At 48.0% G+C, this 16,864-nt stretch overlaps 2 protein-coding genes across 2 annotated transcripts in view; one reads left to right on the top strand and one right to left on the bottom strand.

Annotated features, from left to right (window-relative positions):
• Positions 1-79: 79 nt before the first annotated feature.
• On the top strand, positions 80-4,776 carry LOC101173883 (placenta-specific protein 9). The gene is made up of 3 exons (XM_004076865.5): positions 80-289; positions 2,977-3,068; positions 4,556-4,776. Exons 1-3 carry the CDS (start codon positions 226-228, stop codon positions 4,703-4,705), a joined length of 306 nt encoding a protein of 101 aa, XP_004076913.1. The 5' UTR covers positions 80-225; the 3' UTR covers positions 4,706-4,776.
• An 89-nt stretch (positions 4,777-4,865) lies between these two features.
• The window catches only part of stk32c (serine/threonine kinase 32C), a 90,921-nt gene continuing 78,922 nt past the window's right edge, over positions 4,866-16,864 (bottom strand). The window contains exons 6-12 of the mRNA XM_023963090.2: positions 16,761-16,850; positions 15,901-16,004; positions 15,704-15,820; positions 14,133-14,258; positions 13,786-13,914; positions 11,679-11,746; positions 4,866-8,864 (exon numbers count right to left, since the gene is read on the bottom strand). Of these exons, the coding sequence (XP_023818858.1) occupies positions 8,657-8,864; positions 11,679-11,746; positions 13,786-13,914; positions 14,133-14,258; positions 15,704-15,820; positions 15,901-16,004; positions 16,761-16,850 (842 nt within the window). The 3' untranslated portion in view covers positions 4,866-8,656. The remainder of the gene's footprint in view (positions 8,865-11,678; positions 11,747-13,785; positions 13,915-14,132; positions 14,259-15,703; positions 15,821-15,900; positions 16,005-16,760; positions 16,851-16,864) is intronic.

Genomic DNA, 16,864 nt, shown 5'->3' on the forward strand with positions numbered 1-16,864 from the left:
GCAGCTGGGATGTGAGTTCCCTCCCCAGTATGTTCCTCCCACCTCTTTCATCAGAGAGCTTTTTGTCCCACGTTCTCATCGGGAAACTGGGAGCAACAAAAGTCAGGGGGAGGGGGGCAGAAGAGAACCTCAGAGGAGCTTTAAAGGAGAAGTCTGGATTCCTCCAGCTTCAGCCTTGTTTTTTGAGCGCTCAGAATCCTTTGACGCTGGCTTCTCCTCTTCATCATGATCCAGTCCTCCTACTCTGTGATCGGACTCCTCCTCCTTCTAGCTGGCATCACAGCAGCAGGTAAGGGGCGGAGGCAGGGCACAGGGTCAAGGGTGAAGCAGATGGTAGTTTGATCTGAGTGACATTTGGGCGTTCTCAGTTTTCAGCTCTGAAGCTAATCCACTTTCAGCACGATTTCCAACAACTTCTTTGGCTTTGCCCCCCCCCCCCCCCCCCCCCCCAAGCTTCCAGGCTGTGGTCAAACCCCAAAGAAAACTCTAAAATGTGGGTCAATCCCCCAGAGGCAGCTCTGTGATAACATGGAGCCCTGCAGAAACGAGGCTCACTCCACCACGAGCAAGAGATGCTCATGGAAAATAAAGTGGAGAACTGCTGACCGGCAGGAGGCAGAGCAGAAGAACAGGGGCTGGATGTCTGGATGAACAATCCTGCATGTTTACAGCACTAACAGTCTCTTAATGCCTCCAAAGAGAAAAAGACTCTTCTTGATGGCATGTTGGACCAATCAAGTGCTGAAATGAGCAGATTAGTAACAATTTTAACTAATTTTCATAAAAGTTTGGAGATCTGCCGGCTGACACTCTTGCAGACACTTTTTCCTGTTCCAGTAATCTGGAACAATCTAACTTGACGGATTACCATCTCCTGGCAAAGCTGTTTGGGGGGGGTGGGGGTGGGGGTCATATTTTTTTATGCTTTAAACTGCTAACAGGTCAAATCGTGTCATAACTTTCATCTTTCATCTTCTTTTTGGTTGTGTTCTGTTCTTTGTCATGGAAGCATTCTGTCCGCTGCAGAAAACCAGCGTTGGAAGGAAACATCTGAACGCTGACTCAGCGGCTTGGATCGGCGAGTTTCTGTGTCCTGTTGTGTGTTTGTGTTGTTGCTGCAACAGGTTCCCCACACTGAGAAGGAGCTGCAGCCACTCTAGTTACACAAAGACGCAATGACCTCACGCTCCAGCCTCGTCAACACCACATGCAGTTCATTACAGACCCTGAGGGTCAGGAAGCTGCAGTGCAGCTGCACCAGATGGGAGCACAGCTGTGAGGGGGAGTCACACTCTGTTCCTGCTTTTTGGAGGAGCTTTGCGTCTTCTGCAGACATCTGACCTCTGGTCGGTTCCCGTTGAGTTAAAGCAGGCGCTTTGCCAAACCAGCCCAGGCTGAGGGGAATCGGTGCACCTCATGACAGTGAGCTGACATGGGTCCCTGACCCCTCCCAGGACGCTCGCTGCATGTTTGCAGCTACACTTTCCTTCAGCCAGAATATTACAAGACAGGAAAATATTTTTGAGATTTCACAGAAATCTTTGGAGCTCCATATGCAAAGAAATGAACTGGATTTCATGTTTTTCTATGAATTCTGTGAAAAAGAAAACTGCAAGGCAGCTGCTAAAGAGGCTGAACATGTTTACATTCTTTCAGTGAAACAGAATGTTTCCAGGAACTGGAAGGAGAAAAACAACAAGGAATAACAAAGAAATGTTAAGGTTTGAAACTGAAAAAGAGGGGGAAGAGGATGACTGCAACCAGCACTGATGAAGAGGCCCAGGGCTCAGGACACTTTCAGAGCTCAGCTTTGGACTGCAGAAGGATCCGGAGCCAGATGTTAGGAAGATCCTTGTTTGACAGCTGGAGCTTCATCGCTGCTCTGTGAAAACACGTTCAGACCTCAGGAACTGGAGGTTAAATGTTTATTCTTCTCAAAAAAAGCCCACCAGCAAACAATCACACACGTGTTTTCAGTCAGTCATGTGATCCACGCCAACCCCCCTCACAGAACCCTTCCAAACATGCCAAACAGAGGTGAAGATGACTGGTTTTTACCAATCAAAAGACTTTTTCTCTGTTTGTTCATGACAAATATCCCCCCAAAGCTGTTGGGGGTGATATCTGTTGGGACTTTGGCTGCTTATACATTGGGAGAGCTAAGCTGACATGCTTCTGTTGGTGGGAACTGCAGAAAAACTCAACTGGACCAAACTCCCAGAAAACTTGAGGGTTTGGGGGCAGCACTGTACGACATAAACAGACCAGGGAGAGAAAAGTATATACGAAAGAAAGCAAGGATACAGGCTAGTTTGAGTAGTTTTCTATCATTTCCCCTCCTTGCTGTAATGAGTTTGTCAAAGTATTTTTAGACACATCATGAAGCACATATTTATGTCAATCCAGGGTGCACTTGTCGTGGGTGATGCTGCTGCTCAGTAACGTTCGTGACTTCTCCAATATTTCTGAAAGGCCGTCTTTCTTGCTGCTTGTGCATTATTTTGGGAAAATGAAAGCAGAGTCCCAAAGCCAGAACTTCTCAAATGTGCTGGCTTTAAAGAGGGGCGGGATTTGGAAACGTGCACGCCCCCACAGCATCACCAACGCCCCCACAGCTGTTTGTCAGGAGGACTCTTTCATGGGAATGTAGACCGACCCAAATCTGTCACTGCATGTTGTAGAAACCAATGATGGTGCTTCCCTACATGTTTGCGAGACATGTTTGAGTGCATGAATGTGTGCTTACCTCTGTGCATGTGTACACAAGTGTGTTAGCTGGTATATGTGTGTGTATAAGCCTGAATGTGTGTGTGTGTTTATTTCTCTGTGACTCAGCATAACTGGGCTTACAGAGCATCCGTTTATTTTTCCATAACACACACACACACAACAAGTCAATTTTCACATTGTCGCCTACCTGTTTTCTGGATTGTTTTAGCAGCATTAAGGTTGTTGGGATTGTTTTTCTCATTTCAGGTCCTGAATCTGACCTGCAGCCTCGTGCGGTGCGTTCAAGTGTCTGTCAAGAACACATAGATCTTCACAGCCGCATGGATGCAGTGGAGAAGGTGCAACTCTTCAATTTCCCCTCATCTAGGCTTTGCCACTTTCACAGGAGCCTCTTTATCCCTTATGCTATCTTAGATGACCCCCCCCCCTTCCATTGACGTGTTCTCCCTACCATGACAAAGGTGGATAAAGGTGGAAAGATTTCATGTAATCTATGGACACCAGTGAAGATCACAAATCATTGAAGACAAAAGGTTCAGAGCACTGTCTAGTGGGTCTAGATGACCCGACTCAGCTGTTTGGATTTATGGAATTATTAATATATATTATGTGAACTTTAGAAGAAGAATGAGATCGAATTGTAATAAATTCACACAACCATGAAATGGATTTGTTAACATAGCTCAAAGTTCAAGAGATCATAAGCAAAAATACAGAAGACTAAAATACAGAGATAACACAATGAAGTGTCCAGTGTCAATGAGGCTTTGTAGAGTCTAGTAGCTGATCAGCAAAAGTGCTTCTTCAGGCAGCAGCAAGGATGTTTCTGATTCTGACTGAAGAAGCTGCTTAGAGCATCCACTGTCCGATGCAGAGGGTGATGATGTCAGTTCTATTGCATCCTCCTCTCACCCCCAACAGAGTCCTGCAAACTCTGAAGGAACTCTGTCTCCTTCAGGTAGAGTTGAGTCTAGCCCTTCTTGTTCAGGACGTCTGTGTTAGTCGTCCAGTCCAGTCTGTCACTGAGGTGAACAAGCATGGATTCAGAAGAGTCCATTGTTATTTCCCTGGATGTTCCCCAGAAACAGGAGGGGATTTCCTTTTAACGTCGATAATCATTTCCTTTGACTTGCTGGCGTTAATCTGGAGTGCGATGTCCTCAATGACCGTCCTGTACTCCTCATCATCTTCATCTCTCACACATCCTGCGATGACAGTGTCATCCGAAAACCTCTGCAGGTGGCAGCGCTCCCATCATCTAATCAGTTTAACCCTTGTGCTATCGTAGATGACCCCCCCCTTACATTGACGTGTTCTCCCTACCATGACAAAGGTGGATAAAGGTGGAAAGATCTCATGTAATCCATGGACACCAGTGAAGATCACAAATCATTGAAGAAAAAAGGTTCAGAGCACTGTCTAGTGGGTCAAGATGACCCATCCCCCAATGTCAAATTGCCTAGGATAGCACAAGGTTTACGCTCTGATGCAGTTACTGTGGTCTTCAGGCAGACTTTTACTTCACAGTTATGGAAATGCCCGGAGAAAATCACGTGTTTGCTGTTGTTTATAAGGTCTTAGTGGAGCAGAAGACCCCTCACTCCAAAGGGCCTGGAAGAGCAGGAAACTGTCAGAGTTAACCATGAAACCACAAAACCTCAACCTTTTCCAAAATACTCCAAACAAACCCAGACTCAGTGGAACTTCAGCCCCTTAACAGTTTTGGCCTTCATTCATATGACTGCATAATTGATGAGTGAAAGGTTCATTATTTATACTACAACTTCTGAATGAATTATTCACATGTGGAGCTTGTCTGCTGCAGAGGATCGAGAGCACAGTGGAGAATCTGGAGGCAGAGCTGGCTGCTCTCCTGGACGCCGTCCAAGACTCACAGTGGAGCCCCCTGCTGGACAAAACAGGACAGACAGTGGTGGACATCCTGCAGGATCCAGAGCAGAGGAGCCGATCCTGAACGAAGAAGGCTGAACCTGAGCATCTACTTCTACAGAAAGTTTGTCAATAAAATGAGCCTCTTTGAACAAACTGAGTCTTTCCTGCATTTCTTGCTGTTGTTGCCTCGTCTAACCTGGTCGGAGAGAAAACTGAAAAAGATGACTCGCAGGCAGGACAGGTACTGGAAGGAAATTTATTTCTTTATCAAAGCAATTCAAGCAGCATGTTAAGGAACACATAATGAGCAATTCTCAGCCGGAAACGAGGTTTTTTACTGACTCCCTGTAAAAATCTGCAGCACGAGATGACAGGAGGCAAAAGGAGGAGCAGAAGGAGGGACGGAGAGTTCAGCTTTCACCTGCAAACTGAAGGAGGAGACAAGCTGCTGCTGCTGCTGGAAACACCAGAACGCTACCGTTTACCTTCAAACACCTACTGGCATTCAGAACAACACTAAGAAGTGCACTGGGGGTGCAAGCACTGTCCAGGAAGAAACACCAAAACAGAAGGTTTGGAAACTAAAGCTAAAGGAGCAAGTAAAAACCAACTATTTTACATTCTAAAATCAAGGATGTTTGGTTACGTCTACACTTCATGCCTATGCTGAGTGACAGGAATGACAGATAAGGCAGAAAATTCTTTTTTAGGGGTGGGGGCTTCCCTGATGTCCCAGTGATTTCCCTTTGCTGCACAGAAAGAATGCAACTCTTGACCTCATTCCACACTTTAACACGGGTCTGAGGCATTGCACTTCAACAGAGTGTTAAGACAACCTATGGGATGCCAAGAGATACTGTGTCATCCTAAACGATCATGCTGTCCATGTAACACTGGGATTAGAAGATCTGTACAAAACTCCCCGTCCAGAACCGTCCTGCAGGCCAGGGCGGGTCTGGAGGTGGAACCCAAAGCTCGTGCATGCACACATCAGCCAGAAGGAGGCTCAGGCTCCATAAGGTCCATGCAGAATAATAGACACATTAAAACGTTTGGGCGAGCTTCGTAACCCTTCATGACAGCCTGTAGATCTAATGTAAGGTGTGCGGTCACAGCTACAGGTTTTGGGCTTCTGCCCGTTTGCTGTTCCTCTGAAGAAAGATTCATCCCACTCTTGTGCATCAGAAACAGAAGGAGGCAGCCAGGAAACACTGCAAAACTGCTGAGTCGGCAGGACATCTACCCGCTCAGTTTGTGGAACAGGTGAGGAGCAACATCACAAGCTGCCTGGAAGGAAGAGTGAAAGCTCAGCAGTCTTCAGAGTGGAAGGGGAATCTCATCCTCTGTAAGCTTGAAAGGCCAGTTTGGGTGTGAGAGGAATAAATGTGCAGCATGTGCAGGCTCACGGCGCCGCCGCCATCCCTGTGAAAATGTTCTCTTACAACTCTGCAGAGCATTGTTTGGAGGAATGAACACAGCAACGTGCCGACCCAGTGGGAGGCTCTCCTTTTGAAGGATTCATACAGATTTGTGGCAGACGTCTCCTTTTCGAGCTCTGACGGCGTGGAGGTCAGTGTCTGTGTTGAGGTTCGGCAAATCCTGCCGGACTGTGGCGCCGCAGACACACTGCCTGCATGTAAGCTGGCACAAATTGTCACCAATTGTAACATTTTTAGTGGCTTAAAGCCATAATCCTTACTGACACAGCAGCCACCATCTTGGCAGGAAATGATGTCACTGAACTGTGGACTTTCTAAAGTGGAGCATAAAAACAGGTCGGACGTTTGTTGGAGGACAGATAATTAAAGAATTGACCCTCGCCCCCATCTGTGCAAACTTAGCTACAGCCTGCAATAGTAAAGAGTGACAGGCCCCTAGAGGTTACTTGATGAATTACGCCTGGCCCCAGGCTCCAGTCAGTGCCTGTTCAACCATACGGTGAATAACATTTTAAAGAGATTCATTTTTTTGTCATCTTCTATTTTATCCTTTTCAGGGTCATGGGGCTGCTGGAGCCTATCCTGGCCACTTATGGGCGAAGGCAGGGGACATCCTGGTCAGGTCGCCAGTCTGTCACAGGGTCACAATCACACACCCATTCACTCTCACATTCACACCTATGGACAATTTACAGTTGCCAATTAACCCATGGAGCATGTTTTTGGACGGTGGGAGGAAGCCGGACTCCCCGGAGAAAACCCACACATACAAGAGAGAACATGCAAACTCCACACAGAAAGGTCCCCCATTGATGTTCTGTTTCAGGTCCCCCAGCCAGGACTTGAACTGGGGCCTTCTTTCTGTGAGGCAAGAGTGCTAACCACTGCGCCACGTGCAGCCCATTTTATAGAGATATCTCTAAAATCTTTGATTGTCTGTCAAACTCAGCCAAGGCAACAACCAACAGAACACTTTATTTTTTCATTAATTCTTTCTTGGTTGACTTTAAAGGATTTATAATGTGCTTCAGCCTGGAAGTCAAAGGGTAGTGTAATCAGCAGAACAGACCATAATGACAAGAACTGGTATTATACTCTGGGGCAGACTATTTGATTGCTGTGCTAAAAAGGCCTCATGCTAAGAAGATTGAAGTCCTTCTTTGATCTCATTGGCAGAGCCTTCTATGTAGGTGTGAGTAAATGTTGGCATTGGGGAGGAATACCGCTGTGTCCCCTCTGATGAATCTGTGTTGACATTTACCCCAAGATTCGCAAGAAATTAGAACCTTTCCGGTCAAATTGTTCAGCAGTATCTTGTCTGTAGTTAACTGAATGAATTTAGGGCTTTTCCAAGCTTTGTAGGATTTGGACAGAACCCTCCAGTTCTGCTTTCAGAAGACCTGAATCTGCGTCCTCCTGAACTCAGAGTGGCATCAATCTTCCTGTTGGACAGCAAAAAAGGGAACTTCAACAACATCTCAGAGGTCCACTTTAGTCCGAATGACGCACTGTGATTGTAGAAATGAAGACATCTTCACGTTGTACAGAAACACACACATGCTCACACACTCACAACGTCTTAGAAATGGGTATGTCGATGGTAGAAAAGCTTTGGCATACTTTGCCTACAAGTTGTGCCTGCACACTTGGAAAAGGGAGCAGAATGGAGTTTGGTGTCCCACATAAAACTGTGGCGTCTTTACCTATGCTGTCTGCTATTTACACGGTGGTCACTTGTTAGGGTCTTAAGGTGGCATTCTGCTACATTTTCCCTGGATTTAAGACTGAGATTAATGGCACCACCTTAATAATGACAGTTAAATGCTAGCTCAGCTATAAAGTCTGAAGTAGAGCTACAGATATAAATACAGCCCCAAACGGAGCTCTACGGGGGCGCGGGCGGTCCTAAACAGGCTCTTAATGGGACAAGGCTAATCGAGCAGCATTTCTAAGGAGCGGAGACGCAGTTTTTGGCGGCCAAAGCTCTTAGAACCTTCCAGACTCTGGTTCTGACTCCCTGGGAGAGACTGGGAGCAGAGAACTTCATGAACACTGACAGCACAACCTGACCAACATCCGGACCCATCAATGGCTACAACAAACACTGATTATCAGGCACGACTTCAAACAAGTTTACGACACCAGAGCGGCGAGGAACACTCGCTGCAGATGAGGGGGCTCCGCGAAAAAGGGGGCCGCAACTAATCAGAATGAGGGCGCAAGTCACATGACAGAGGCGGGCGGACGAGGGAAGAGAAGACAGGCGAGAGCGCCGTCCTGTGCTGAAGTCATCAGAGAGGAGGGGTGGGGCTGTTGCAATGATGTCATCATGCTCACGGAGCCCGTGAACCCACCCCCACCCCACCATACCTAATCCTTCATGGGGTAACTTTGCATTGCATAGAGGTTATAGCTTCATGTTGGGGGGTGGTGGGGGGGGGGTCAGCAAGCTGCGTCCGTTCATGCCCGACCAGAGGGATGCTACAGATGATCGAAGGAACTGGCTGCTGTGAGGCCCCCCACCCCACAGTGACTGTCCTGCACCCCCAACTACAGCAGAGGAGGGCAGGTGGGGGTGGGGAGGGGGCGCGGTGCTAGCAGCTGCCGGAGGATGAGCACACGGAGCCGCACATGCTCAGTTTGGAAGAGGACTCCGGCTCAAGACTGGGCTCTGGTTCTGCTTCAGGTTCTGCTTCGGGTTCTGCCACGTCCTCGTCTGTGACAGCGGCTTCTGCTTCGGTGTCGCCGTCTCCATCGTCACCCCCGGCCTCTGACTGACCCTCTTCCTGACGCCGTTTCAACCTCAAACAGACACAGAAAACACGTTTACAACCCAACTTCTGATGAATCAGCATTTTTTCAGCTTGAACCAGAAAAGTGGATTCTCACAAAAAGCCTTTGCTTTAATCTGCTGTCTGAGCTTTCCTCCATCAGAAACAGAGTCATTCATTGGAGCTGTAGGATATAATAAGCCCCTTTCCAAAGAGAAGGATATCAGTTACGCTGCAGTGGCAGGACCTGCTCAATAATAAATGAGGCTGAGACCAGCGCCGAGCCCCCCAACACAGCAGGCAGAAACCCTGACCATGATGAAAAGCCTTCATGCTTTGTGAAATTCAGCACCCTCCAACAGATGAACGGGCGTGCTTTTGGCAGAACACAAAGCCTGATGCCTTCACGACATCTGGCAGCAGCTTGACAGCAAATTCCAGAAAATCTCAGGGTCTTCCTGATGTGGATGAAGGTGTGACCATGTGTGTTTCTGAGGGTGTGAGCACGCGTGTTTAGTGGTGGATGAGGGTGTGAGCAGGTGTGTTTCTGAGGGTGTGAGCAGGCGTGTTTCTGAGGGTGTGAGCAGGCGTGTTTCTGAGGGTGTGAGCAGGCGTGTTTAGTGGTGGATGAGGGTGTGAGCAGGCGTGTTTCTGAGGGTGTGAGCAGGCGTGTTTAGTGGTGGATGAGGGTGTGAGCAGGCGTGTTTCTGAGGGTGTGAGCAGGCGTGTTTCTGAGGGTGTGAGCAGGTGTGTTTCTGGGTGGATGAGGGTGTGAGCAGGTGTGTTTCTGAGGGTGTGAGCAGGCGTGTTTCTGAGGGTGTGAGCAGGCGTGTTTCTGAGGGTGTGAGCAGGCGTGTTTCTGAGGGTGTGAGCAGGCGTGTTTCTGAGGGTGTGAGCAGGCGTGTTTCTGAGGGTGTGAGCAGGTGTGTTTCTGAGGGTGTGAGCAGGCGTGTTTCTGAGGGTGTGAGCAGGTGTGTTTCTGAGGGTGTGAGCAGGTGTGTTTCTGAGGGTGTGAGCAGGTGTGTTTCTGAGGGTGTGAACAGGTGTGTTTCTGAGGGTGTGAGCAGGCGTGTTTCTGAGGGTGTGAGCAGGTGTGTTTCTGAGGGTGTGAGCAGGTGTGTTTCTGGGTGGATGAGGTTGTGAGCAGGTGTGTTTCTGGATGGATGAGGGTGTGAGCAAGCGTGTTTCTGAGGGTGTGCGCAGGCGTATTTCTGGATGGATGAGGGTGTGAGCAGGTGTGTTTCTGAGGGTGTGAGCAGGTGTGTTTCTGAGGGTGTGAGCAGGTGTGTTTCTGAGGGTGTGAGCAGGTGTGTTTCTGGGTGGATGAGGGTGTGAGCAGGTGTGTTTCTGAGGGTGTGAGCAGGTGTGTTTCTGAGGGTGTGAGCAGGCGTGTTTCTGAGGGTGTGAGCAGGTGTGTTTCTGAGGGTGTGAGCAGGTGTGTTTCTGAGGGTGTGAGCAGGTGTGTTTCTGAGGGTGTGAACAGGTGTGTTTCTGAGGGTGTGAGCAGGCGTGTTTCTGAGGGTGTGAGCAGGTGTGTTTCTGAGGGTGTGAGCAGGTGTGTTTCTGAGGGTGTGAGCAGGTGTGTTTCTGAGGTTGTGAGCAGGTGTGTTTCTGGGTGGATGAGGTTGTGAGCAGGTGTGTTTCTGGATGGATGAGGGTGTGAGCAGGCGTGTTTCTGAGGGTGTGCGCAGGCGTATTTCTGGATGGATGAGGGTGTGAGCAGGCGTGTTTCTGAGGGTGTGAGCAGGTGTGTTTCTGAGGGTGTGAGCAGGTGTGTTTCTGGGTGGATGAGGGTGTGAGCAGGTGTGTTTCTGAGGGTGTGAGCAGGCGTGTTTCTGAGGGTGTGAGCTGGCGTGTTTCTGAGGGTGTGAGCAGGTGTGTTTCTGGGTGGATGAGGTTGTGAGCAGGTGTGTTTCTGGATGGATGAGGGTGTGAGCAGGCGTGTTTCTGAGGGTGTGAGCAGGTGTGTTTCTGGATGGATGAGGGTGTGAGCAGGTGTGTTTCTGAGGGTGTGAGCAGGTGTGTTTCTGGGTGGATGAGGGTGTGAGCAGGTGTGTTTCTGAGGGTGTGAGCAGGCGTGTTTCTGGATGGATGAGGGTGTGAGCAGGCGTGTTTCTGAGGGTGTGAGCAGGTGTGTTTCTGGGTGGATGAGGGTGTGAGCAGGTGTGTTTCTGAGGGTGTGAGCAGGCGTGTTTCTGGATGGATGAGGGTGTGAGCAGGCGTGTTTCTGAGGGTGTGAGCAGGTGTTTTTCTGAGGGTGTGAGCAGGTGTGTTTCTGGGTGGATGAGGGTTTGAGCAGGTGTGTTTCTGAGGGTGTGAGCAGGTGTGTTTCTGGGTGGATGAGGGTTTGAGCAGGTGTGTTTGTGAGGGAGTGAGCAGGTGTTTTTCTGAGGGTGTGAGCAGGTGTTTTTCTGAGGGTTTGAGCAGGTGTGTTTGTGAGGGAGTGAGCAGGTCTTTTTCTGAGGGTGTGAGCAGGTGTTTTTCTGAGGGTGTGAGCAGGTGTGTCTCTGAGGGTGTGAGCAGGCGTGTTTCTGAGGGTGTGAGCAGGTGTGTTTGTGAGGGAGTGAGCAGGTCTTTTTCTGAGGGTGTGAGCAGGTGTGTCTCTGAGGGTGTGAGCAGGTGTGTTTCTGGGTGGATGAGGGTTTGAGCATGCGTGTTTCTGGGTGGATGAGGGTGTGAGCAGGCGTGTTTCTGAGGGTGTGAGCAGGTGTGTTTGTGAGCGTGTGAGCAGGCGTGTTTCTGAGGGTTTGAGCAGGTGTGTTTCTGGGTGGATGAGGGTTTGAGCAGGCGTGTTTCTGAGGGTTTGAGCAGTGCAGCTTCTAGCTGCTGCTTTTGTGTTTCTTACTTTTCACGGTTGAAAATCATGAACTCCTGCTGCACAGCTTCAAGGCACTCCTGGAGGTAGTCGTTCTCCTGCAGTCAAACACACCACAAGCTTTTACTCTGAGCATCAGCGCCAAAGGGGCACAGGGCAGCTGCATGACCTCCAGGCGGCGTGTCTTAGCCCGCCTGTCTTTCTCGCCACGACTTGTTTGGGAGCTGGCAGGGACAGAAATAGAAACATGTATCCCAGCAGCACTTGGGAGCATTACGAGGAAGGCCTGATAATTGAATGATCTCAGAAAAGCTGCTGCTGAAGCAGGACCTCTGCTCTTCAGTCATGGATCTTCTGAGCATTGCGCCCATGGCGCGCTTAAAAACGGCAAATCAAGCCGATCACACTGCTCAGATCAGGAAACAGAAAATCCTTTTGTGCAGCTGGAATCCTTTTAATTAGAGCAATATCATACAGCAATAATCTCATTATGATAATAGAGGCTGATCAAGGTGTGCGGCTGACTTTACAGCCTAATTTGGAGATGAATTCATTTTTCAAGCTCTCATCTTTTAAACATGAAGCTGTGGTTCAGAGTTGTAACAGACATGAAGAGTTAAGGATTGTTCAGATCGGGTTTCTACACTGAACAGATAAACGGCGGACTCAGCTGTTCCACCGCTGCAGAGCTGAAGGGTCAGAGATAAGGATGTGATGGTCAAAGACCACGCCCTAACTTCATGTCAAGGTAAAATATTGACTTACTGAGGACAAAAATGCTTTACATGTCTTTTCTGAAATTACTTCTTTTTTTAAAACGTGAGTGAATTGAAATCAACCTGATTGTGTAACAAGCCTCTCAGTGGTCAGCTAAGTTAGAGCAGTCCTTGTATTTTTCTTTATGCTTTAATGTAGTTTGAGAAGATCCTTTGAGGGACCACTGAGGCCAAAAACAGTGATCCTGAAGGGATTTCTCCATGTGGATCTAGAGCCAGTCTGACTCTGAATGTTGAAAATCGTCATGGGCTGTCTGTGTGGCTCCGCCTCTCGCCTGATGACAGCTGGGATCTGGTGCGTAATATGTGGAAAAAAACCTTTCAGAGTTTCCTTCTTCCCAGCAGACATGGTTCCGTCTCTGAACATCCTGCCGTTCATCTCCATCTCTGTCTTTTGGTAAGACGTACATTTTGTGCATATCGTACGGATGAAAACTGGTCATACTTGAATATACGTGAAAAAAGGGGGAAAAGTTGTGGTTCGTTATGTGAAATTTTCACAGATTTATCAGGAATGGACCACGTTAAAACCATGGAAGAAGTACGTATAAACTAGGAACACGTAAACCAACGTAGAACATCAACCGTGTGCGATTATTGTGCTGTTTACATGCAAGTCATCAGTGATTCGTGTGTCAATAGTGTGATTCTAACATGATACGTGCACCGTACACGTGATGTATAAATTATACATCGGTGGTTCATGCGTGAAAAGCCTGTTAGACATACGTGGAACGGTCGTGGAAAGACATACTTTTTGCATATGTATCTCGCAGAAAGCACACACAGTTGTATAAGATGTACGTAATAATTGTGTATAAACTACACAAAATACACATAAACTGCAGAATTCTCAACTGACCAAAAATTTTGAACAACTCAAAACCGAATTCATGGAAAGACCCGTCGGCTGAAATCCTTGACGGACATCTGCGCATGTCGTATATCACATGTATCACGCATGTATGATGCATCTATCATGAAAGACAGAAATTGCATAAGTGGAAAATGTGTAAAATGTACATTTTAACTGTGTGACACAGGATTTAACTTTGCTGACCCAAAATAAAATGTCTTCACTCTGTTGGGTTATTGCAGCTAACTTCCGATCTGTCGTCAAGGTCAAATACATGGAGTTCATGGTCATATGTGATGATATGGTCATACAGCTATCTCAGGAACATTGTGAAGAGGCATGAAGGACAGAGGAGAGGACAAGTACTTTCAGATAAAAAAACCTCTGGGCCAAAGGTTTCTGCTGGTTTGCATTGAAGGTCAGATCATTTTTGCGCAGATGAAACTGTCCAATCCTGTTTGAGGCCTTTGGAAGGCCACACCCCGAACAAGAAGCTGTCACTTACCGACTGGGAGTCCTTGCTGTTGTCTCGAGAGCGGTTCTTGGCCAGTCTCTTCTTTTTCTTGTGGAGAGGACGTGACTCCAGGATCATCTCCTCCAGCTCAAAGGTGGGGTCGCAGTGGAGGCGACCTTTCTGTGGGGGGGGGGCAATAATGAGGAAGGCCAGCTGCTAAAACAGCAAACAAGACTGCACCCGCGGGAATTTACAGTAAGGGAAAACTGCTGCGGGACGCCGTGAAGCGCTGCAGTCACTTCCTGTATGCATTATTTAGTGGCCACGCGCGCTGATTATGTTCTGCAACCGCAGCTTCAAACATGTACTCTCTGTGAGACAACTCAGGTCACACTAACGTTTGGAACAAAGCCAGGCGCCATCTTCTTCTCGTACACGGCGTCCCAGTTGATGTCAGCGAGGTACGGAGACGCCTGCATGTCCGACAGGCTGGAGAAGCGATGATCTGGGTTCACGGTCAGCAGCTGCAGGGGGGGCACAAAACATCCATGATCAATCACAGCGGGGCTCCGTCTCTGACACCAAGTCTGAAGTCAGGCTTTTCTGACACCAACCATCCCTGAACCCACTAACTCCCTCTCAGAGGGATTCTGGGTTGCTGGAGCCTAACATAGCTGCTGCTGGGTGACAGCAGGGTTCACCCTGAACAGGTCACCAGACTGTTGCAAGGACGACTGTGTGAGGAAGGCAGAGTGTCCGGAGAAAAACCCACACGTGTGTGCTGGTTCCAGCTAAGACTGGAAGCATCACCTTCTGCCTGTGAGGTGAGAGAGCTGACCACTACACCACCATGCCGCCCTCTTTCTGACAAACACCCAAATATTACAGTATCAAGTGTTTTGTTGTGTGTGTTAGTTTTGTTAACAGAGTTTTCATCTTGATCTCAAAGTGAGCTTTTGACTCAAGAGTTAAGTATCTTGTATATATTTAGCCTTTCTTTTGAAAACTGTGTTTGGTTCAACTGGTTAAGTGTGTTTTAATAAACGGGAAAAATCATCTGTGATCGCTGAGAATGTCTGTTTGGAGGCGTTTATGGGTCCAGGAGGAGCCCTTTTCCTCGCTTGTCTTTGACCTTTTGTGTTGCTGTCTCATCTGTGTTTGATCTCTTCACAGAAGAGCTGAGCCGTGTTTTTCCATGTGGAGGAAGGAATGAAACCTTCTTAACGGAGAAATGTCATCTTCTAGTCAGAAAACCAGCAGAGAAGTGGTCAGATGAGAAACCTGCTTCTCCCCTCAGACTCAGCTAAAGTGGTGGAGGATGTTGGCGATGGAACAGGGTATTTCTGAGGGAAAACACTTGTTTCAGCTACGGATGAATGCTGGAATGGGGAGGAAGACGAGGCTCTGCCTGTAACGTCTACTCTCCGCCCACTTGTGCCTCCTCCTACTCAGGCCTGAGGATGAGTCGGTGCTCTCCCCTGAGTCGGCTGGCTCTGCATGCAGGTGATGGACGAGCGGCGAAGCGGAAAAGGCCGTCTGTCTCTCAGACCTCACGCTCCACACAACAACATGTAACCTCCATGCCTGCAGGGCCTCTGCTTTCAGATGTGGGGAGGCTGTGCCCAAACACAAGTCAATTTGTTCTTCTGACACGTCAGCATGAAGATTTAGAGGACTACTGCAGAGAAACCAGAACAATCAGCCTGATGGTCCCACAGAACATCTTGAGCCTGAACATTCACTCACATTGGTTGTTGTGATGAATTCAGCTCCACACAAATAATGTGAAGCATCCTCCTCCACCCAGAACTGGGTGCATGCAAAAAAAAAGCCCAAAACAACTGTTGGAGTAATGGATGCTCCAGGATCCATGATGAGACAAATCCATCTCTTTGTTCTGGTTTTGCAGTCACCTGTGGCAGGTGTTTGTAGTTAATGATGACTCAGCCTTTCCCGAGGTCCACCTCACCTTTCTTAACAGAGAAACCAGCTCTTTGGGCCAGGAGGGGCTGTAGTGCACGCTGACTGTGCTGAACAGCTGGATCAGGGACTCCACGGAGTTGCTGGCGTGGATGTCGTACGGCCTCTGGGGGAGGAGGACAGTGGTGAGGCCAGAAGAAAACTTGGATATTTCCGTCTGTCAGCGGTCAGACTCCGAAGCCTCACCCATCCACGAAGCACCTCAAAGGCTGTCACCCCCAGTGACCACCAGTCTACTTCCAGAGCGTAGCCTGAACCCCCACTAATGAAGGACTGGAAGATCTCTGGGGCTGCAAAAGACACAAGAGTCGTGTTTGGAGCAGGAACCTTTTCCTGCCCAGTCTGGGCACAAAAAAAGTCCTGATTTTATGAGCAGAAATTCTTAGAAGTACGAGTAAAAGATTCAATATTTTATGATAACAGTTAAAATTTCACTAGTTACAGGTTGAGAATTAAAGTCATATGTTTATGGGGAAAAATTCTGTTTACTAAAAAATATAACAAAAAGATCCAATATTGTGTTTCAATGTGAGAGACAGAGAGCAGATTTACACGCTTACTTCAGCGTTGGTCTCACATAAGGGAAAGACCAAGTCTGTCAGTGAGTTTAAGTAAAAAACAGAAAAGAGTTTGGATGGAGGCTGGATAATGTGATGGAGGCTTACACAAACAACTATATTTTATTAAAAAAAAGCTTTTTCCTGGTAAAATCACAACTTTTTGCTCATAATTATATGGGTTTTTCCCCACAAATTGATGACTTTATCCTTGTAAATGTCTGTTTTTTATTTTAATGGTGGCCCTAATCCTCTGCTGTAGAAAAAGGGAAAACGGAAGCATGACGACCTGAGACGGGCCTTCTGAGCCTCAAACAGGCATGAGTCCAGCCCTGCAGCATGATACAGGGTGTCTGCATTCATGCTACGAAGCTCCAAGTAACTTTAGAGGACTTTCCTAGTTGTAGATGAATTCTTTAACCAGAATGGCTGCAGCATTGTTACATGATTGGCAGTGGAAACCAGCTGACGTTCCTGGGCTGCGTTTACCCATGTAAGGCTTGGTTCCGGCCAAAGCTGTGGCTCTCTCTCCGTCTTTGACGATGGTGGCGATGTTGAAGTCTGTCAGATGAGCATGACCTGGGGAAAGGACA

The sequence above is a fragment of the Oryzias latipes genome, chromosome 15 (genome assembly GCF_053564925.1).
Source record: "Oryzias latipes strain Hd-rR chromosome 15, Olatipes_Hd-rR_3.1".
NCBI lineage: Eukaryota > Metazoa > Chordata > Actinopteri > Beloniformes > Adrianichthyidae > Oryzias > Oryzias latipes.